The sequence below is a fragment of the Lates calcarifer genome, linkage group LG4 (genome assembly GCF_001640805.2).
Source record: "Lates calcarifer isolate ASB-BC8 linkage group LG4, TLL_Latcal_v3, whole genome shotgun sequence".
NCBI classification, from domain to species: domain Eukaryota; kingdom Metazoa; phylum Chordata; class Actinopteri; family Centropomidae; genus Lates; species Lates calcarifer.
This window is the reverse complement of record NC_066836.1, coordinates 692,206-715,058: the sequence shown is the minus strand read 5'-3', so window position 1 is coordinate 715,058 and position 22,853 is coordinate 692,206. Positions and strand designations below refer to the sequence as shown.

The window sequence follows — 22,853 nt, the reverse complement described above, 5'->3', positions numbered from 1 at the left end:
CATGATCTACTGATTTTGAGAAACATTTCAGCATGTACTTTGGAAAATCATTTTCTTCTTGTTTGTACCAAAAGAGAGTGGGGCCTGAATATGTTGTCTCAAATGTACAGTTGAGTGTAACTGTGTCTCCTTCAGTAGCAGTGACGTCTCCTGTTGGCTGGGTCACTGTATCTTGTCCTTTACACTCTGGGGAAGAACAGAACATGCAGAGGAAGAGATGAATCAATAAAGATGATTGATTAAAGGAGAACAATCAGTAGGTTTAAAGAGTTACCTAGCCAGAGAGTCAGACACACAGACATGTAGAATAGATGTGATTTTCACTGATCATTGTCAGTTTGAACCATAGAAAGTGTTTTACAAGGTAACAAATGTCATAGCTCAGTAATATGTTCAAATGTTTGAAGAAGAAACATGTTGTGCTTTGTATCTTACCAAAGAAAAGAGCAGCAAGAATAATCCACAGCCAATGTTCCATGTCTACAACAAGGTTTAAATCCAGAGGAGAAACTGGCTGATGTTCAACATTCAGTCTGAGAATTGTTCTCTTCACAGCAGCAGTTATTATTGACAGAATGGTTGAACACAGTGCACAAGTAGTGCACCGCCTACTTGATAATGTGGCCCTCTAGTGGAGGTAAAAAGCTGAGTTGAAGAGTGTGGAAAAAAGGCTTCCAGCGGCTTGTCAGTGTGTCAGCTTGTGTTTTTGTACAGAGTTGTGGTGCTTCCTGTCACTGTGGGCCTCACAGCACAGTAGTACACAGCAGAGTCTGTCACTGCAGCAGAGGAGATGGTCATGTTGATTTGCTTTTCCTCCACTTTAATCTTCAGTCCAGGGAATGGACTGCTCAGTACTTGTCCTGAAGTAGAGTGATACATGAGGAACTCTGGTCTTTTTCCTGGATATTGTCGATACCAGAAGAATTTATCACCAGTTGTCAGTTTGGGGTATGTGTAGGACAGAGTAACAGAGCTGCCTTCTGAACTGAACTCTTCATTGTTGACTGGAGTCAGATCTTCACAGTTGATGCCTGAAAAAGAAGATTGCTGTTATTTCATGATATAAAAGACTGAATGAACAATTCAGACATTATTGGAATTGAAGTCTTTTGTGCTGTATAATCTAACATACCTGTCAGAGCAGTGAGAACCAGCAGAGACAGTCCATAATAGTCTAATGACAGCATGTTGAATAAAGGTAATGTTTGTGGTTTGTGTATTGAACTCTGCTGAATATGGAAGTTCCTCTCTCTTCTATAGTTCAGTAACAGCTCCGCTCCTCCCTGAATGTCTCCGTCTCCTCTTAGATCTGTATTTTCACTTCTCTCTGTTACACTTCTTCCTGGTTAACAGACTGGTGGCAGAAATTAATTTTTTCATTTTCTTACTGATGATTCTTTATGATGAGAGTCACAAAACGGTAGCCACACTGAGTTAAAGGGTGGATCACCTTTTCAAGATGTGCAAACACAACAATGACCTCATTTATGGAGACAACACAATTCTATCATGGGTAGTTTAATTGAAAGATAGATCTACGTGTCATTGGCGTAGAACTGAATGTGATGGTTTTGTTTGACACCCAGGGGGGAGGGGGCAGGAGTTTGGAGGGTGGGGGGTCATTTGTTCCCTAACTGGGACAAAGACATCCTCTGAAAGCCTCAGGTGATGTGAGGCAGTGTGTCAGGTAAGGATGGAGAGACACAGGCCTCCCAAGGACATGACATAAGTTATTGTCAGTTCCCTTCCCCAAAGTTGGAGTGGGGCCTGAGATGTATATATCATATATCAAATGAATTTCATTTCTAAAGCTCTTTATCACGACTGTGTCTGATGAGGGAAAAGAATCTAGACTGGATCAGAAGAAACCATTGAAGTTCAACAGTGTGTGACTCCCTCTAGTGGATGTTGTAGAGTATTGTGTTGTCTTTGCTCCAAAGGTTTTTGTACAGAGTTGTGGTGTTTCCTGTCACTGTGGGCATCAGAGCACAGTAGTACACAGCAGAGTCTGTCACTTTAGCTGAGATGATCTCCAGATCTACACGTTTCTCTCCTTTGTTAATGTGAGCTGAGAAATCAGAAAGAACTGGATGAGTCGATCCTCCCTCTGTGATGTAGAGCAGGAACTCTGGTCTGGATCTCTGGTATTGTCGGTACCACTGGATATTGTTGATAGCACCGTCATATTTACAGGTCAGGTTGATGTTTGTTCCCTCTGCAACAACTTCTTCAGCACTTTCTGGCTTTATGCTGTTCATGGAACCCATGTCTGCAAAATGAGTGTTATGCATGTCAGTTAGTCTGCAAGAGATTCTGACATCAAGAGACTCAACAGAGGTTCTTCACTTTTTCCTTCATATATGATCATTCTGAGATACATTAAAAACAAAACAAATATTTTCTCTCATTAGTTGTAAAACTCACCTATGAAGTGAGAGAAAAACAAAAAGAGGTAAAGCAACATGTCTTTGGAGTTGTTGAAGCCAAACAGACAGCAGATGAACAATGTTCTTCCACAGCAGTAGAATGAAAAAACTAAAGAGCCTCTCTGCTGCACAGCCCTTCTCCTCAACATCAAGCTGATTGTGCTTTTAGTTCCTCAAACATTTCTGCTCTGGAGACAGAAATAATCTCATTGGTTGAGTTGGACTTCAGTGGGTGGGGCCAGGTAATCAGCCTTGTAAATTTCCTGTCTGAGGAACTAATAAAGGATTATCTCATGTGAAAACCAGACAAGTCCCTAAGAAGCCATATTGTTATAACAAGTGATTCAATAGCTAAGACAAAAAGAATGAGGGAGAGAGGGTACGCCTCGGCAGGATAATCTAGATATAGAAAATTTTAGATACAGTGGTGTTTGTCAGGATATTGGCTTTTGTACCTTTAGGTCCAAGTTTAACCAAATTGCAGACTGTTTGCCCAAAGCCACATTTAGTCAGGGAAAGAAGAGAGGGAGGGCAGCACAGTGGTGCAGTGGTTACCACTGTCGCCTCACAGCCAGAAGGTTCTGGGTTCAAGCCCTTTTCTCTGTGGAGTTTGCATATTCTCCCTGTGCCTGTGTGGGTTCTCTCCAGGTGCTTCAGCTTCCTCCCACAGTCCAAAGACCTGCACCTTAGGTCAACTGGTGACTCTAAATTGCTCGTAGGTGTGAATGTGAGTGTGAATGGTTGTTTGTCTGTATGTGTTGGCCACAGAGGGCTGTATCTGCTTCCTCTTTCTGACTCTATAAAATATTCAGAGTTCTCCTAACATCATGGAGGCTCAGTCTTCCTTGTATGAAGTCATTCTGATCCCTGTAAATCAATGTAGCGGTTACCATCTCTAATCCCAACAGTTCTTCCTGAAAAGCTTCAAGTAACATTGCCAGTAGAGGTCTCAATAATTTCTTTTGAATTGTTTTTTCTAAATGTTTTTCTAGAACTTGTGCTAATGTCGCCTGTGATCTGCCCTGAAATGAAAGCTTTAAAGGTTCCCATCTAGTAGCATTCACTAGAAAATAACAAGTCTAGTTGCTTCTCTACAGATTCTAGAAATGAAGTTTCCAGGAGCCACTTTGAAACCACCTTCATGGAGGGTCACAAATTAATAGATTTTATGTAGGTCAGGGAGACAAACCAGAGAGTTTTTTTCTGTTTTCAGAGTAGCTCTGTCTTTTTGATTTATTGCTTCATTTTTCTGTTTTATTCTCATCAACACAGAGACTCTAGACTGGATCATAGAAAACCTTTTGATAGTGTGTGACTCCCTCTAGTGGATGTTGTGGAGTATTGTGTTGTCTTTGCTCCAAAAGTTTTTGTACAGAGTTGTGGTGTTTCCTGTCACTGTGGGCTGCAGAGCACAGTAGTACACAGCAGAGTCTGTCACTGCAGCAGAGGAGATCTGCAGATACATTTTGGTTTTATCCTCACTCACTTTAAAAGACAGTCCAGAGACTGGATCTTTTATTTTCATTCCTGTTCCTGTGTGAGAGATGAGGAACTCTGGTGGTTTTCCTGGATATTGTCGATACCAGTAGAAGTAATCATTAGTTGCAGCACCTTTAGGGTATTTGTAGGACAGAATAACAGAGCTGCCTTCTAAACTGAACTCTTCATCCTTGTCTGGAGTCAGTTGTTGACAGCTGACACCTAAAGAAATAGATAAATGTTGTTAAAGACCATGTTAAACTCTGATTGCCTGTTCCAGTGGATTCTAGCAAACAGATCCTCTAAAGGCATTTATTATTCCTGCTTTAACCTACCTTTTAGTATGATGAGAAACAAAGGAAACATTCCACAGTAATGCAGTGAGAGCATCTTACAGACAGTATGTGTGTTATGTATGGTTTAGATATTGAATGCATCTGACAGTGGGAGTTGTTTTGTGTTCTGCTCTTTGACAGTGTTGCTCCTCCCTCAACCTGTTCCTCCTCTCATATCACTGTATGTTATCAACACCAAAACCACACCTCAATAGATTTTACAGCTTTAAGCCCAAAAACATAAATCTTTGTTAACAAGGTGGAGTCTGTTAAAATTCCTCTGAAAACTGGTTTAGTCTATGGGCTGTATTATCCTGCATCATTCCAGCAGTCTCTCAGATGCACTCTCAGTGTAATTTTCAACCAGCATTTCTTCGTTAATGCATATGCAATGCAATTTCCTGGCTCCAAACCAACACCCTTGTTCTGAGGTGTGTTCAGGGACATACCCTGATCAAACATACCTCCAAACTGGAAGTCAGCACAGTGCCATCTAGAGTAACTATATCAATAGAAAATGTGTTCCTGAGGTGTTCATGGCCAAGTAACTTCAGTAATCTGGGTTTTATGTCCTTAAGGTAGACTTAAAGTTTAGCTAACTGATTTCATCAGGCTTTATTGGCAGGTATAGCTGAGTGTTGTCTGCATAACAATGGAGATTTATGGAGCATGTACAAGGTGAAGAGAATTGGTCCAAGCACAGAACCTTGTAGAACTCTGTGTCCAACTTTTGTGTTCATGGAGGATTTGTTGTTAACATGAACAAACTGAGCTTGATCTGACAGGAGTTGAACCAGTTTAGTCCAGTTTATTTTATGCTAATTCAAGAAATTGACTGAACTGAAAAGATTAAACATTCAGACAGAATCAGAATTTTATGTTTGACTTTTTTCTTTTGGATTGAAAATGACAGATTAGACTCTGCTCCAGCTGGTGAACTGTGGCTCTACTGGATGTTTGCTGTGGATTTTAATGTCTGAACATATAAAAGATCATAGTCTCCTGCTATTCCTACAACTCCACTCAACACCTGCTGCTAGAATTAGAAATGACTTATACTGCTATTAGTTGTATTGCTGTGTTAGCAGTTAATACTTTAATTATCACTACTATCATTACTACTGCTGTATTACTGGCCTCATCTTACATCTGATATGGAACCTGTGTTATGCTATGTTCTTCTTTCGCTATTCTCTACCCCCTCTCCCCCCCTCTCCCCCTCTCTCTCCTTCTTAACCCAACCGGTCGAGGCAGATGGCCGCCCACCCTGAGTCTGGTTCTGCTCGAGGTTTCTGCCTCTTAAAAGGAAGTTTTTCCTTGCCGCTGTCGCCTAGTGCTGCTCATGGTGGGATTTGTTGGGTCTCTCTCTGTAAATACCTATTTTAAAGAGTACGGTCTAGACCTGCTCTATATGAAAAGTGCCTTGAGATGACTGTTGTTGTGCTATGGCGCTATATAAATAAAATTGAATTGAATTGAATTGAAATTGAATAGAACTAGAGTTGATTTCTCAGTGTGTTCAATCTGAAGTTATTTATGTATTCATTTTCTTTTTTTTCGTAGTGTGTTGTGTTTGAAACATCATCCAGTTGATGTGGATTTGTTAATTAGCAGCTGTAACCACAGTGACTCTAATAAAACAGGAATTAGCAGAATCCATCTGATATGAAGCTGTGGTTTGAATCCCACTTCCCTCCTCTTTGAAGAGTAGTCAGATATCTGTGTTCAGGTTTTTGTACAGCCTCTTCTACACTTTGTATCACTGTGTTTCTAGAGCACAGTAGTAGAGACCTGTGTCTGCCAGGGTTAGTCTGTTTATGATCAGTTCAGTTGATGTGGTTGTTGTTTGGGATTCATATCATTTGTCAGGAATATGGTCTTGACCTTTCCATGCTCCTTCTCCTTTATACAGTATAAACTGAGGTGCCTTAAGGTCAGAATGATGTCTGTACCAGTAAAGGCGAATGTATGTCGCAGTTGTGTCATATTTACATCTGAGTGTGACAGATTGTCCTTCTGTTCCACTGGCTTCACCTCTTTCAGGAGAGATTGAGTTTCCAGCTGTTAGTCCTGGAAAAAGTAGAGACAATGAAGCCATTAGACTAACATTGTCCATGAGGCTGAGAGGAGAAGACAGTGGAAAATGTCAGTGTACAGTGTTACTCTGTGGACAGAAACAGCTCAACTGTAGCTGAGATCACAACTAGATTGTACAGGACGTCATGACAAAGACAGATTATTGTGTGTTTTCAAGTATGAAAGTGAATAGTTTCAGGTTTTCTTGTGTAAAACATACGTACCTACGAGAGTTGAAAAGAAGAAAATCACAGTGAGTTTTTCCATGTTTACAGAGGAGAACTGTTGAAACTGGACGTTCAGGATGAAGAAGTTGTGAGTGGTTTTGTGAGTTGTGTTTGGTCTGATGTTCACAGCTGGAATCAAACAGTTCTCTGCCAAGCAGCCACCTCTGCAGTCAGTAGGAGGAGACTCATATATCAAATGAATTTCATTTCTAAAGCTCTTTATCACAACTGTGTCTGATGAGGGAAAAGAATCTAGACTGGATCAGAAGAAAGCATTGAAGTTTAACAGTGTGTGACTCCCTCTAGTGGATGTTGTGGAGTATTGTGTTGTCTTTGCTCTAAAGGTTTTTGTACAGAGTTGTGGTGTTTCCTGTCACTGTGGGCTGCAGAGCACAGTAGTACACAGCAGAGTCAGACAGCTGAAGCTTCTGGATCTTCAGAGGAACTGATTTGTCTTTTATTTCAGCATTAAATCTGTCTTTCGGGAACTCTGGAGCATTATTTTCTGTTCCAATAGTGAAACGCTGAAGCATGTATTTGGGAAAGTCATTTACTCCTTGTTTGTACCAGTACAAATAATTATTGGAGTAAGCGCTTAGATCAAATGTACAGTTGAGTGTAACTGTGTCTCCAGCAGCAGTGACGTCTCCTGTTGGCTGGGTCACTGTGTCTTGTCCTTTACACTCTGGGGAAGAACAGAACATGCAGAGGAAGAGATGAATCAATAAAGATGATTGATGACAAATGTCAGCAGAAATGATGTGCTCTGATTTTCTGTAGAATAAAGATGAAAAGCACTTACTGTATAGCTCAGTAATATGTTCAAGTGTTTGAAGAGGAAACATGTTGTGCTTTGTATCTTACCAAAGAAAAGAGCAGCAAGAATAATCCACAGCCAATGTTCCATGTCTACAACAAGGTTTAAATCCAGAGGAGAAACTGGCTGATGTTCAACATTCAGTCTGAGAATTGTTCTCTTCACAGCAGCAGTTATTATTGACAGAATGGTTGAACACAGTGCACAAGTAGTGCACCACCTACTTGATAATGTGGCCCTCTAGTGGAGGTAAAAAGCTGAGTTGAAGAGTGTGGAAAAAAGGCTTCCAGCAGCTTGTCAGTGTGTCAGCTTGTGTTTTTGTACAGAGTTGTGGTGTTTCCTGTCACTGTGGGCCTCACAGCACAGTAGTACACAGCAGAGTCTGTCACTGCAGCAGAGGAGATCTGCAGATACATTCGGGTTTTATCCTCACTCACTTTAAAAGACAGTCCAGGGACTGGATTCTTTAATTTTATTCCTGTTCCTGTGTGAGAGATGAGGAATTCTGGTGGTTTTCCTGGATATTGTCGATACCAGTAAAACTCATCACTACCAGTTGCTTTTGTGGAGTATTTGTAGGACAGAGTGACAGAGCTGCCTTCTAAACTGAACTCTTCATTGTTGACTGGAGTCAGATCTTCACAGTTGATGCCTGAAAGAAAAAATAGCTTTTATTTCATGATATAAAAGACTGAATAAACAATTCAGACATTATTGGAACTGAAGTCTTTTGTGCTGTATAATCTAACATACCTGTCAGAGTAGTGAGTAACAGCAGAGACAGTCCATAATAGTCTAATGACAGCATGTTGAATAAAGGTAATGTTTGTGGTTTGTGTATTGAACTCTGCTGAATATGGAAGTTCCTCTCTCTTCTATAGTTCAGTAACAGCTCAGCTCCTCCCTGAATCTCTCCGTCTCCTCTTAGATCTGTATTTTCACTTCTCTCTGTTATACTTCTTCCTGGTTAACAGACTGGTGGCAGGATTTATCTATTCTTAATAGCAGAAAATATCAGGTCATCTAGGCCTTTATGTCCTTCAGGCATGGCTGAAGTTTACCTCACTGATTGGTTACATTTTTGCTTCGCTGACAAATATATTTGAGTATCATCTGCATAACAGTTGATGTTTATGGAGTGTTTCCTGATAACATTGCCTAAACGAAGCATATACACGGTGAAGAGAATTGGTCCAAGCACAGAACATTGTAGAACTCTGTGTCTAACTTTTGTGTTCATGGAGGATTCGTTGTTAACATGAACAAACTGAGTTTGATCTGAACCAGTTCAGTGCCATTCATTTGATGCTAATTCAAGAAACTGATTGAACTGAAAAGAATGAACATTCAGACAGAATCAGACTTTTCATATTTGAGTTTTTTTTTCTTGACAATAACAGATTAGACTCTGCTTTAATGGTGAAATGTGGATCTTGTGGTTTTCTACAGCAGTGTCAGGTCGACAGCAAATATGGTGGAGTTTTTGTTAAAGCTGCTGTTTCTTTAAATTCAGACACTTTTACTCTTCAGTAGTGAAAGACCAATATGTTTTTTTCAGGGCCGATACCTTTACCGATTATTAGTAGTCAAGGAGTCTGATAACTGATATTTGGAGCCGATATTCATTTGCAGTAAAAGTGAAAATATTGGCGTCAAAATTTTGGATAGTACAAACTCCAACACTTGACTTCGTTTAAATGCCTTTAAGCATATGTTTATTAAACAACTTTTCAGATTTGCAACATGTTAAAGGTTTTTTTTTATCTTAGACAATAGACATCTTTGTTTTAAAATTCTAACAAAAAGTGCAGGGAGCCCCCAGGCTCAGCAGCATGTCTTATAAAGTTAAATGAAAACTTGAACAAATAAATAGCTCCCTAAAGTTTTCTACAGTAAATAAAGAAACATATATTTGCTCTCTGGAGCTTCTCCACCCGGCAAAACTTTTTCTCCTCTCCACCGTGTCTGTGAGCACTGTGCATGCACAGCTTTCACTGCTGATTGGCTGTTACCTGTGCCGTGGCTCTGCCTGTAACCAATCAGATGGTGCTGTGGGTGGGACAATGCTGGAGACAGAGTAGTGACTGCAGACAGAGAGGCATGGCTGCATCAGAGCCAAAATAATCCAGTTTTAAATTGATCTCTTATCGGCCGTCGGATTAAAAAAAAAAAAAAAAAACGCCAATGCTGATACGCGTCAAAATGCTGAATATCAGCGCCAATAATCGGCCTGTCCAATAATTGGTCTATCCCTACTCTTCAGCTGGTGAACTGTGGCTCTACTGGATGTTTGCTGTGGATTTTAATGTCTGAACATATTAATGATCATAAATCCAAAGTTGATTTCTCAGTGTGTTCAATCTGAAGTTATTTATGTATTTAGATTTATTTTCCTTTTGTTTTCATGGTGTGTTGTGTTTGAAGCATCATCCAGTTGGTTTGTCATTGATGTGGATTTGCTGCTCATGTGAATCCTCCCACAGTGTTTGATTAGCAGCTGTAACCACAGTGACTCTGATAAAACAGGAATTAGCAGAATCCATCTGATATGAAGCTGTGGTTTGAATCCCACTTCCCTCCTCTTTGAAGAGTAGTCAGATATCTGTGTTCAGGTTTTTGTACAGCCTCTTCTACACTTTGTATCACTGTGTTTCTAGAGCACAGTAGTAGAGACCTGTGTCTGCCAGGGTTAGTCTGGTTATGGTCAGTCTAGTTGATTTATCTGTTGTTTCAGATTCATATCGTTTATCAGGAATATGGTCATAACCTTTCTGTGTTCCTTCTCCTTTATACAGTATAAACTGAGGTGCCTGAAGGTCAGAATGATGTCTGTACCAGTAAAGGTAAATGTATGTGTTAGTTGTCTCATATCTACATCTGAGTGTGACAGATTGTCCTTCTCCTCCACTGACTTCACCTCCTACAGGATAGATTGAGTTTCCAGCTGTTAGTCCTGGAAAAAGTAGAGAAAATGAAGCCATTAGACTAACATTGTCCATGAGGCTGAGAGGAAAAGACAGTGGAAAATGTCAGTGTACAGTGTTACTCTGTGGACAGAAACAGCTCAACTGTAGCTGAGATCACAACTAGATTGTATAGGACGTCATGACAAAGACAGATTATTGTGTGTTTTCAAGTATGAAAATGAATAGTTTCAGGTTTTCTTGTGTAAAACATACGTACCTACGAGAGTTGAAAAGAAGAAAATCACAGTGAGTTTTTCCATGTTTACAGAGGAGAACTGTTGAAACTGGACGTTCAGGATGAAGAAGTTGTGAGTGGTTTTGTGAGTTGTGTTTGGTCTGATGTTCACAGCTGGTATCAAACAGTTCTCTGCCAAGCAGCCACCTCTGCAGTCAGTAGGAGGAGACTCATATATCAAATGAATTTCATTTCTAAAGCTCTTTATCACAACTGTGTCTGATGAGGGAAAAGAATCTAGACTGGATCAGAAGAAAGCATTGAAGTTTAACAGTGTGTGACTCCCTCTAGTGGATGTTGTGGAGTATTGTGTTGTCTTTGCTCCAAAGGTTTTTGTACAGAGTTGTGGTGTTTCCTGTCACTGTGGGCTGCAGAGCACAGTAGTACACAGCAGAGTCAGACAGCTGAAGCTTCTGGATCTTCAGAGGAACTGACTTCTCCTTGATTTCAGCATTAAATCTGTCTTTCTGGATCTCTGGAGCGTGATACACTGTTTGTGACAAACATTTCAGCATGTACTTTGGAAAGTCATTTTCTTCTTGTTTGTACCAAAAGAGAGTGGGGCCTGAATATGTTGTCTCAAATGTACAGTTGAGTGTAACTGTGTCTCCTTCAGCAGCAGTGACGTCTCCTGTTGGCTGGGTCACTGTGTCTTGTCCTTTACACTCTGGGGAAGAACAGAACATGCAGAGGAAGAGATGAATCAATAAAGATGATTGATTAAAGGAGAACAATCAGTAGGTTTAGAGTTACCTAGCCAGAGAGTCAGACACACAGACATGTAGAATAGATGTGATTTTCACTGATCATTGTCAGTTTGAACCATAGAAAGTGTTTTACAAGGTAACAAATGTCAGCAGAAATGATGTGCTCTGATTTTCTGTAGAATAAAGATGAAAAGCACTTACTGTATAGCTCAGTAATATGTTCAAGTGTTTGAAGAGGAAACATGTTGTGCTTTGTATCTTACCAAAGAAAAGAGCAGCAAGAATAATCCACAGCCAATGTTCCATGTCTACAACAAGGTTTAAATCCAGAGGAGAAACTGGCTGATGTTCAACATTCAGTCTGAGAATTGTTCTCTTCACAGCAGCAGTTATTATTGACAGAATGGTTGAACACAGTGCACAAGTAGTGCACCGCCTACTTGATAATGTGGCCCTCTAGTGGAGGTAAAAAGCTAAGTTGAAGAGTGTGGAAAAAAGGCTTCCAGCAGCTTGTCAGTGTGTCAGCTTGTGTTTTTGTACAGAGTTGTGGTGTTTCCTGTCACTGTGGGCCTCACAGCACAGTAGTACACAGCAGAGTCAGACAACTGAAGCTTCTGGATCTTCAGAGGAACTAATTTTAAGGCAGAATTCAGAGTAGCTGAAAATCTCTCCTTGAACTCGTCTGCTGTGTTTCCATCATCCAGTTTAATACGGTTCAGGATGAATTTGGGGCTGTGGTCTCCATCCTGTTTGTACCAGTAGAGATAATTATTTGTTGAACTGCTGTTATATTGACAGTCAAGAGTTCCAGCCTCTCCTTCAGTAACAGTCACATCTCCTGTTGGCTGCAGCACGTTGTCTTTTTGTGCTCTGCATTCTGTAAAACACCAACAAACAGTATCAGTGTGCTGTTAAAGAATCATGTCAATGTTGGATTGATATCAGAGAAACAGAGTTGTGTTCATACCAAGGCACATAGCAGCCAGCAGCACTGAGATGAACAGAGGCGTCATATCTGCAGTGTTGAGTCACCGTGAGCTACAGCAAGTATAAAGAAGGCTGTGAGCTCTCTGTTTAGTCTTCATCAACACTAAGTTGGTGGATTAGAAGGAGGAGCCTGATCACAGTGACAGAGCTCATTCACAGCCCTCTGTTATTCCTCCTACTGACAACTTTACACTCAGCACAGTTTGGACCACTCTCCTTTCCTAGTGGAACTGGTCTTGTTTGTAGTCATCATTGGAAATTTCAGCTGACATGTTTCCTGTTTTACAGCTGCTGCAGATTCCCTTTGTTTTGGTATGTTTTGTCTTCTTGATAAAGGTTACAGTCATATATCCCATGTAGACTTTAAGTCTTGTTGTATATATTGAATTCATTTTCATTCTGGAGATTTTGATTATTTATTCCTACTTTGACCTCGTGTCTGTTAGAGCTGATCTTGTGGAACTGACCATTTGACCTTTGAGCTGATCGTACATCTCCTTGACGTACTAATAGCTGATCTGGTTCGGAGAGATAGGTGATTCTATATCTGTTTCCTCTATGGTTTATGAGTGTCCTTAGTGTCACCTGCTTAATACTGTCTCTGGTTTCCTGCATAAATCCATTACATGTCCCCCACTATAAACTCTTTCATTGCCTGTGACAGATTCCAAGTCTGGTGTCACTACACAAGAGTTGATGGTTCTTCTTTTAATCTTTAATTACACAATATGAATAAAATTGAAAACAGCTTATTTCCCAAACTTAACTTTTGTTGTCAGTACTGTGTCCACTAGGTATCTGGTATTAAAAAATATCTCTGTTAGTATTCCTTCAAGCACTACTTCATTCACTGAGTCATCATCTTACAACACCTCATTATCATCAGTTTTTCACTTTAATCATAACAAAAAAACTCTCCAGTTCTCTGATGATTTTTCTTCAGTACAAAGATTCTGGATCATAAAAGACCATTGAAGCTTTTTTAAAAATAGTTTTGGGCATTTTTGCCTTTATTTAGAGGACAGTGAGAGAGAGACAGTAGGGGAATGATATGCAGTAAAGGTCCAGCAGGATCAGGAGTCAAACCAGGGTCTGCCTCTCTGACCATTAAGGCCCACATCATACACACCCTAACCATTCAGCTATGAGGGCAACCCAAGGCTGTTGAAGTTTAACAGTGTGTGACTCCCTCTAGTGGATGTTGTGGAGTATTGTGTTGTCTTTGCTCCAAAGGTTTTTGTACAGAGTTGTGGTGTTTCCTGTCACTGTGGGCCTCACAGCACAGTAGTACACAGCAGAGTCTGTCACTGCAGCAGAGGAGATCTGCAGGTGAAACTCCTTTGTTTTCTTGTCATGGTTAAAAGATAAACCTTCAGCCTTTGAATGTTCCATCATGAGAAGCTGTGGAGATGAACTGGACTTCTGTTGATACCAGTAGAGGCTTTGTACAGACTGAGAATAGCTGCAGGAGAGAGTCACAGTGTCTCCTTCCAAAGCCATCATTACATCTTTAAATGGTTTCACTAAATCCTCAGAGGATCCTGAAAAGAACAAAGATATATTTAAACTGTGTATCTCTGTGTTTAAGTTTAGTTGATGAAAAGTGAACTCCATGAAAATAAAGTCACATGACCTGTTCCACCTTGATACGTCTGTTGAGTACTTACCAGTATGAAAGGAGACTATCATCATCCAAACTAAAAGCAGTAGCATCATTTGACTTGTCCTGAATGAAGAATAGAGAGAACACAGCAGCTCTTCAGTTCCAAAATGAAGCCTTTCATATTCAGTTGTGTAGCTCCTCCTCTTGCTGTGCTCTGTTTCCAATCAGGCTGATGGAAGCTTTAGAAATGACAGTGATGCTGCAGTCATCATCATCATCATCATCATCATCATCATCAGAGAAGCTCAGACTGAAGGAGGAATCTGCAGAAAACTCACCTGAATGAATCTCTACACATTCAGAAGTTTCAAATGTTTCTCAGAGCATTGTCTCTGGTGGTTTAAGATGTGAACATCTGTCTCTGTTGTTTTCTGTGTAAAACTCCACACAGCAGCTGTGTGTTGATGAACATGAACTGTTCTCTCTGATTATTACCTCTGTCTGTTTGGTGCCACAGCTGTGTCTTACTGTCATGGTTCAATAATGTAACTCAGTGTGGTCAGCAGAGTTTCACTGTCTGCCATCTTCAAGTGCAGAGACAAGGAGACAAGAGATGGAATAAGAAACAGTGGAGACAAAGAGACACAAACAACAAGTGCTATTACAGTTCAAGAAAAAACTTTTTTATTGTCCTGTGATCTTTGTATTTTATTCATCTTGTTTTCCATAAAATATTGTTCTGTTTGAAGCATCATCCAGTTGGTTTGTCATTGATGTGGATTTGCTGCTCATGTGAATCCTCCCACAGTGTTTGATTAGCAGCTGTAACCACAGTGACTCTGATAAAACAGGAATTAGCAGAATCCATCTGATATGAAGCTGTGGTTTGAATCCCACTTCCCTCCTCTTTGAAGAGTAGTCAGATATCTGTGTTCAGGTTTTTGTACAGCCTCTTCTACACTTTGTATCACTGTGTTTCTCAGAGCACAGTAGTAGAGACCTGTGTCTGCCAGGGTTAGACTGTTTATGGTCAGTTCAGTTGATGTGTCTGTTGTTTCAGATCTATATCGCTTGTCAGGATTATGTTCACTACTGCTATATGATCTTGCTCCTTTCCAGAGTATAAACCGAGGTGCCTGAAGGTCAGAATGATGTCTGTACCAGTAAAGGTAAATGTATGTGTTAGTTGTCTCATATCTACATCTGAGTGTGACAGATTGTCCTTCTCTTCCACTGACTTCACCTCTTTCAGGAGAGATTGAGTCTCCAGCTGTTAGTCCTGGAAAAAGTAGAGAAAATGAAGCCATTAGACTAACATTGTCCATGAGGCTGAGAGGAGAAGACAGTGGAAAATGTCAGTGTACAGTGTTACTCTGTGGACAGAAACAGCTCAACTGTAGCTGAGATCACAACTAGATTGTACAGGACGTCATGACAAAGACAGATTATTGTGTGTTTTCAAGTATGAAAATGAATAGTTTCAGGTTTTCTTGTGTAAAACATACGTACCTACGAGAGTTGAAAAGAAGAAAATCACAGTGAGTTTTTCCATGTTTACAGAGGAGAACTGTTGAAACTGGACGTTCAGGATGAAGAAGTTGTGAGTGGTTTTGTGAGTTGTGTTTGGTCTGATGTTCACAGCTGGAATCAAACAGTTCTCTGCCAAGCAGCCACCTCTGCAGTCAGTAGGAGGAGACTCATATATCAAATGAATTTCATTTCTAAAGCTCTTTATCACAACTGTGTCTGATGAGGGAAAAGAATCTAGACTGGATCAGAGGAAACCACTGAAGTTTAACAGTGTGTGACTCCCTCTAGTGGATGTTGTGGAGTATTGTGTTGTCTTTGCTCCAAAGGTTTTTGTACAGAGTTGTGGTGTTTCCTGTCACTGTGGGCGTCAGAGCACAGTAGTACACAGCAGAGTCAGACAGCTGAAGCTTCTGGATCTTCAGGGTAAATAACTTGTCTTTTATCTTGGCATCAAATCTGTCTTTAAGGAACTCTGGAGCATTTTCCTCTGTTCCATATGTATCTCGTCGCAAAACATACCTGGGAAAGTCTCTTACTCCCTGTTTGTACCAGTACAAATAGGAGTTTAAAGCAGTTGTTTCAAATGTACAGTTGAGTGTAACTGTGTCTCCTTCAGCAGCAGTGACGTCTCCTGTTGGCTGGGTCACTGTGTCTTGTCCTTTACACTCTGGGGAAGAACAGAACATGCAGAGGAAGAGATGAATCAATAAAGATGATTGATTAAAAGAGAACAATCAGTAGGTTTAAAGAGTTACCTAGCCAGAGAGTCAGACACACAGACATGTAGAATAGATGTGATTTTCACTGATCATTGTCAGTTTGAACCATAGAAAGTGTTTTACAAGGTAACAAATGTCAGCAGAAATGATGTGCTCTGATTTTCTGTAGAATAAAGATGAAAAGCACTTACTGTATAGCTCAGTAATATGTTCAAGTGTTTGAAGAGGAAACATGTTGTGCTTTGTATCTTACCAAAGAAAAGAGCAGCAAGAATAATCCACAGCCAATGTTCCATGTCTACAACAAGGTTTAAATCCAGAGGAGAAACTGGCTGATGTTCAACATTCAGTCTGAGAATTGTTCTCTTCACAGCAGCAGTTATTATTGACAGAATGGTTGAACACAGTGCATAAGTAGTGCACCGCCTACTTGATAATAGTGGAGGTAAAAAGCTGAGTTGAAGAGTGTGGAAAAAAGGCTTCCAGCAGCTTGTCAGTGTGTCAGCTTGTGTTTTTGTACAGAGTTGTGGTGTTTCCTGTCACTGTGGGCCTCACAGCACAGTAGTACACAGCAGAGCAATTTTCAACATTTTATCAGATATGCAATTCACCATTTGCAAGGCTCTCAAGCTGCTGCCAAAATTCAGTCCAGTGCAGCAGCTGATCATGTTCAGGAGACAATGTAGGGAGGCTAAAATTGTCAGGGCGTAGCAATGTGGACACAGGCGCAAACAGGTGGCAGAGGCAGAGTTACCAAAATCAAGGTCCTTTAATCAAGCGCGGTCGGTACACAGGAGGGCAAAAAGAGAAAGCAACGGTACAAAAAGGACTAGAACTGAGGCAAGGTCAAAAAACACAGGCGAGGTATCTTCACAAAGGCTGGTAGGTCTGGTAGAGGCACAAGACGAACTGGCAGGGAGTGCAGGGAGACACAGACACTAAATACACAGGGGCAGGGCAGACAATGAGACACAGGTGAACCACATTAGGGCAGGGTAGGTAATCAACAGGAGGAGGGAGCACAGAAGGAAGGGGAAGACAAGACACCTGAAACAAGAGGGAGGTCAGTGATTACAAAATAAAACAGGAATTAAAACAAACACAACAGAACTACAAAAGAAAAGCCCTGGCTCAGAACTGACACCCTGACAAAAATGGTGATATTGGTGATATTTTGTAGTTGATAAAAACACAGTTGTACAACCTTTTTACATGGAGGTCCAGTTTACAATCAGAGTCAAATCTAACACCAAGATATCTGCCAGAGATTCTTAAGTTTGAAGCACTAAGGAGGTCATTCTCAATCTGATCCCTGTCATTGGTGGGACCAATGAGAATGATGTCATATTTGTCATTAAACTGGAGAATGTTGTCAGGTATCCATCTTTTAAAGTCTGCTAATCAATTATGCAGGGTTTATAGACCTGTTTTATCATTGGATTTAAGATAGATTGGTGAGTCAAGTCAAGTCAAGTCAAATTTTATTTATATAGCGCCAATTCACAACAGAAGTTATCTCGAGACACTGTCATCTGCATAGAAATGGAACTGAATGTTATGGTTTCATATGATGTTGCCAGGAGGAGTTTTTAAAAGGAAAAAGGAAAAAGGAAAAAGCTGGGACCTAAAACTGAGCCCTAGGGAGACACCATATTGGATAGGAGCTGTGGAGGACACAGAATGACTTATACAAACAAAGTGTCTACCAGTTAGATAGGAGGTAAACCACTGAGGGGCAACACCAGAGTTGCCATTATGGTTCTTGAGATGGTTTGAGAGGACAGTGTAAGACTGAGAACATGCTATAGAGATTGTATACCTGATCCAGACTGGGAACACCTTGGGAGGATCCCCCAGGAAGACCTGGAAAATGTTGGAGAGAGGGAGCATCTGGGCATAAAATGGAAGGATGGAGAATGTAAATTGTCTAAACCTACATATGATTACTTTATTTTTTAATAAATTGCAATTGTTTCCCATTTGGGCAGTTGTGAAAATGTCGGAAAGTATCTCACAAAAATATTCTCCCTACATAGTTGAATTTAAGCTCTGTTAGATCTCAGACTCAAACTGTTACATGCAGTTATGAATAATATACAACACCACCTCATTATAATCTAAATTTGTGTTTTATGAAATAACACTCTGTCAGTCTGACTTTTATCTTTATGGATTCATATTCTGTTATCAACACCAAAAAGAATCTAGACTGGATCATAAGAACCCATTGAAGTTTAACAGTGTGTAACTCCCTCTAGTGGATGTTGTGGAGTATTGTGTTGTCTTTGCTCCAAAGGTTTTTGTACAGAGTTGTGGTGTTTCCTGTCACTGTGGGCCTCACAGCACAGTAGTACACAGCAGAGTCTGTCACTGCAGCAGAGGAGATCTGCAGATACATTTCGGTTTTATCCTCACTAATTTCATAAAACAGTCCAGAGACTGGATCTGATATTTTTTGTCCTGTTCCAATGTGAGAGATGAGGAACTCTGGCGGATTTCCTGGATATTGTCGATACCAGAAGAAGTAATAATTTCCATCAGCTTTTTTTGAGTATTTGTAGGACAGAGTAACAGAGCTGCCTTCTAAACTGAACTCTTCATCCTTGTCTGGAGTCAGTTGTTGACAGCTGACACCTAAAGAAACAGATAAATGTTGTTAAAGACCATGTTAAACTCTGATTGCCTGTTCCAGTGGTTTCTAGCAAACAGATCCTCTAAAGGCATTTATTATTCCTGCTTTAACCTACCTTTTAGTATGATGAGAAACAAAGGAAACATTCCACAGTAATGCAGTGAGAGCATCTTACAGACAGTATGTGTGTTATGTATGGTTTAGATATTGAATGCATCTGACAGTGGGAGTTGTTTTGTGTTCTGCTCTTTGACAGTGTTGCTCCTCCCTCAACCTGTTCCTCCTCTCATATCACTGTATGCTATTAACACCAAAACCACACCTGAAAATGTGAAAATGTGTTCAGGGCCTTGTATAATCATTTCAGTTTTTGCTAAATGTAATAGTGGAAAATTGCAGGTCATCCAGTTCTCAATGCCCCTGAGGCTTGAAGTTTTGCTAATTAATTGGTTTCATCTGATTACATTGACAAGTATAGTTGCCTGTCGTCTGTATAACTGTTGATGTTTTAGAAGAGTTTCCTGATAACATTAACTAAAGGAAGAATATACAACGTGAATAGAATTGGTCCAAGCACAGAACCTTGTGGAACTCAGTGTCTTACTTTGGTGTACATGGAGGATTTCTCATTGACATGTACAAACTGAAGTATAAACATGACTTTAACCAGTTTAGTGAAGTTGCTTTGATCCCAATTCAAGAAACTGACTGATCTAAAAACACTGAAGATTCAGACAGAATCAGACTTTTCATATTTTATATTTGTATTATTTTTTATATTTTGACAGAATAAAAATTACTTTCAAGGTGAAATGTGGATCTTGTAGTTTTCTACAGCAGTGTCAGGTCGACAGGAAAGATCTTGGAGTTTTTGTGAAAGCTGCTGTTTCTTTAAATTCAGACACTTTTACTCTTCAGTTAGTGAACTGTGGTTCTACTGGATGTTTGCTGTGGATTTTAATGTCTGAACATATAAATGATCATAAATCCAGAGTTGATTTCTCAGTGTGTTCAATCTGAAGTTATTTATGTATTTATTTTCTTTTTGTTTTCATGGTGTGTTGTGTTTGAAGCATCATCAAGTCCAGTGTTAATATTTAGTAGCTGTGTGGGCCTGTGTGTTGATAGTTAATTGACTGTATTTTACTGTGTGGACTTGTATGTTTGTGTTGTGTGTATAACAAACCTAGATGGCCTATTAGAACTTGTCTGACTTGTGTTATGACCCTCAGTCACAATTAGAATATTTGTGTATGTGCTGTTCCATCCCTGCCCTAGGGTGGTGCTGTTCACCAGTTGTGTGTGTGTTTTGGGTGAAGACATGAGTCATTTTTTTCTGCCACACTCTGGTTTCCCCCAAGGCCAAACACAACAGGCTGCTTGTAGTCGTGTCTCACAGCCACGGTTGTGTCTGAATTGTGTTGGATTGTGCTCTTGTTCTATGATTTATGCTCATGTGAGATTCTTTACTGAATGTGTTTGATGACTCTTTCCACATTAACATGGAGGCTGTGGTTTTTATAGAGGGATCCATTCAACTATTTAGAGCTCTCACCTGCAGTAACATAGATCAGCACCTATGACACTTTACACCTGTATATTTATTTTTTATTGTGTTTTGTGTTTGAAGCATCATCCAGTTGGTTTGTCATTGATGTGGATTTGCTGCTCATGTGAATCCTCCCACAGTGTTTGATTAGCAGCTGTAACCACAGTGACTCTGATAAAACAGGAATTAGCAGAATCCATCTGATATGAAGCTGTGGTTTGAATCCCACTTCCCTCCTCTTTGAAGAGTAGTCAGATATCTGTGTTCAGGTTTTTGTACAGCCTCTTCTACACTTTGTATCACTGTGTTTCTAGAGCACAGTAGTAGAGACCTGTGTCTGCCAGGGTTAGTCTTTTTATGGTCAGTTCAGTTGATGATCTTGTTGTTTCTGATCTATATCGTTTGTCAGGATTATGTTCATCACTCCCTGATGCTCTTTTCCAGAGGATAAACTGAGGTGCCTGGAGATCAGAATGATGCCTGTACCAAAAGAATCTATAAACACTTGATGTTGTCTCACATCTGAGTGTGACAGATTGTCCTTCTCTTCCACTGACTTCACCTCTTTCAGGAGAGATTGAGTCTCCAGCTGTTAGTCCTGGAAAAAGTAGAGAAAATGAAGCCATTAGACTAACATTGTCCATGAGGCTGAGAGGAGAAGACAGTGGAAAATGTCAGTGTACAGTGTTACTCTGTGGACAGAAACAGCTCAACTGTAGCTGAGATCACAACTAGATTGTACAGGACGTCATGACAAAGACAGATTATTGTGTGTTTTCAAGTATGAAAATGAATAGTTTCAGGTTTTCTTGTGTAAAACATACGTACCTATGAGAGTTGAAAAGAAGAAAATCACAGTGAGATTTTCCATGTTTACAGAGGAGAACTGTTGAAACTGGACGTTCAGGATGAAGAAGTTGTGAGTGGTTTTGTGAGTTGTGTTTGGTCTGATGTTCACAGCTGGAATCAAACAGTTCTCTGCCAAGCAGCCACCTCTGCAGTCAGTAGGAGGAGACTCATATATCAAATGAATTTCATTTCTAAAGCTCTTTATCACAACTGTGTCTGATGAGGGAGAAGAATCTAGACTGGATCAGAAGAAACCACTGAAGTTTAACAGTGTGTGACTCCCTCTAGTGGATGTGGTGGAGTATTGTGTTGTCTTTGCTCCAAAGGTTTTTGTACAGAGTTGTAGTGTTTCCTGTCACTGTGGGCTGCAGAGCACAGTAGTACACAGCAGAGTTAGACAGCTGAAGCTTCTGGATCTTCAGAGGAACTGACTTCTCCTTGATTGCAGCATTGAATCTGTCTTTCTGGATCTCTGGAGCATTATGTTCTCCATATGATCCACGTCGCAAAACATACTTGGGGAAATCATTTTCTTCTTGTTTGTACCAGAACAAAGTGGGACTTGCTCTAGTTGTTTCAAATGTACAGTTGAGTGTAACTGTGTCTCCTTCAGCAGCAGTGACGTCTCCTGTTGGCTGGGTCACTGTGTCTTGTCCTTTACACTCTGGGGAAGAACAGAACATGCAGAGGAAGAGATGAATCAATAAAGATGATTGATTAAAGGAGAACAATCAGATCAGTAGATTGAAGAGGAAACATGTTGTGCTTTGTATCTTACCAAAGAAAAGAGCAGCAAGAATAATCCACAGCCAATGTTCCATGTCTACAACAAGGTTTAAATCCAGAGGAGAAACTGGCTGATGTTCAACATTCAGTCTGAGAATTGTTCTCTTCACAGCAGCAGTTATTATTGACAGAATGGTTGAACACAGTGCACTAGTAGTGCACCGCCTACTTGATAATGTGGCCCTCTAGTGGATGTTGTAGAGTATTGTGTTGTCTTTGCTCCAAAGGTTTTTGTACAGAGTTGTGGTGTTTCCTGTCACTGTGGGCCTCACAGCACAGTAGTACACAGCAGAGTCTGTCACTGCAGCAGAGGAGATCTGCAGATCCATTTGGGTTTTATCCTCACTCACTTTAAAAGACAGTCCAGAGACTAGATCATTTTTTTGTATTATTATTCCTGTTCCTAAGTGAGAGATGAGGAACTCTGGTCTTTTTCCTGGATATTGTCGATACCAGTAAAACTGATCACTACCAGTAGCTTGTTTGGAGTATTTGTAGGACAGAGTAACAGAGCTGCCTTCTAAACTGAACTCTTCACCCTTGTCTGGAGTCAGTTGTTGACAGCTGACACCTAAAGAAATAGATAAATGTTGTTAAAGACCATGTTAAACTCTGATTGCCTGTTCCAGTGGTTTCTAGCAAACAGATCCTCTAAAGACATTTATTATTCCTGCTTTAACCTACCTTTTAGTATGATGAGAAACAAAGGAAACATTCCACAGTAATGCAGTGAGAGCATCTTACAGACAGTATGTGTGTTATGTATGGTTTAGATATTGAATGCATCTGACAGTGGGAGTTGTTTTGTGTTCTGCTCTTTGACAGTGTTGCTCCTCCCTCAACCTGTTCCTCCTCTCATATCACTGTATGTTATCAACACCAAAACCACACCTCAATAGATTTTATAGCTTTAAGCCCTAAAACATAAAC

General features: G+C 40.2%; 2 long non-coding RNA genes and 2 gene segments (V, D, J or C); all 4 read right to left on the bottom strand.

Annotated features, from left to right (window-relative positions):
• Positions 1-693: 693 nt before the first annotated feature.
• On the bottom strand, positions 694-1,272 carry LOC108884861 (T cell receptor alpha variable 3-like). The segment is given in 2 exon segments: positions 694-1,031; positions 1,133-1,272. Coding segments are annotated over 2 exon segments (393 nt in total).
• A 533-nt stretch (positions 1,273-1,805) lies between these two features.
• LOC108884862 (T cell receptor alpha variable 12-3-like) overlaps positions 1,806-22,853 on the bottom strand; it is a 30,851-nt gene continuing 9,803 nt past the window's right edge. The window contains 2 exon segments of the V gene segment in view: positions 1,806-1,830; positions 1,924-2,269. Of these exon segments, the coding sequence occupies positions 1,806-1,830; positions 1,924-2,269 (371 nt within the window).
• Positions 9,757-22,057, bottom strand: LOC108884915 (uncharacterized). 3 transcript variants are annotated; one of them, XR_007813127.1, is made up of 3 exons: positions 21,916-22,057; positions 10,544-11,228; positions 9,757-10,313 (listed from the first exon to the last, which is right to left on the bottom strand). It is a non-coding gene; the product is annotated as an uncharacterized LOC108884915 (long non-coding RNA). The 3 variants fall into 3 exon arrangements; XR_007813128.1 differs by lacking the exon at positions 21,916-22,057 and adding an exon at positions 16,361-16,502; XR_001961139.2 differs by lacking the exon at positions 21,916-22,057 and adding an exon at positions 11,532-11,733.
• LOC127142409 (uncharacterized) lies at positions 13,647-14,321 on the bottom strand. The gene is made up of 3 exons (XR_007813138.1): positions 14,197-14,321; positions 13,923-14,097; positions 13,647-13,796 (listed from the first exon to the last, which is right to left on the bottom strand). It is a non-coding gene; the product is annotated as an uncharacterized LOC127142409 (long non-coding RNA).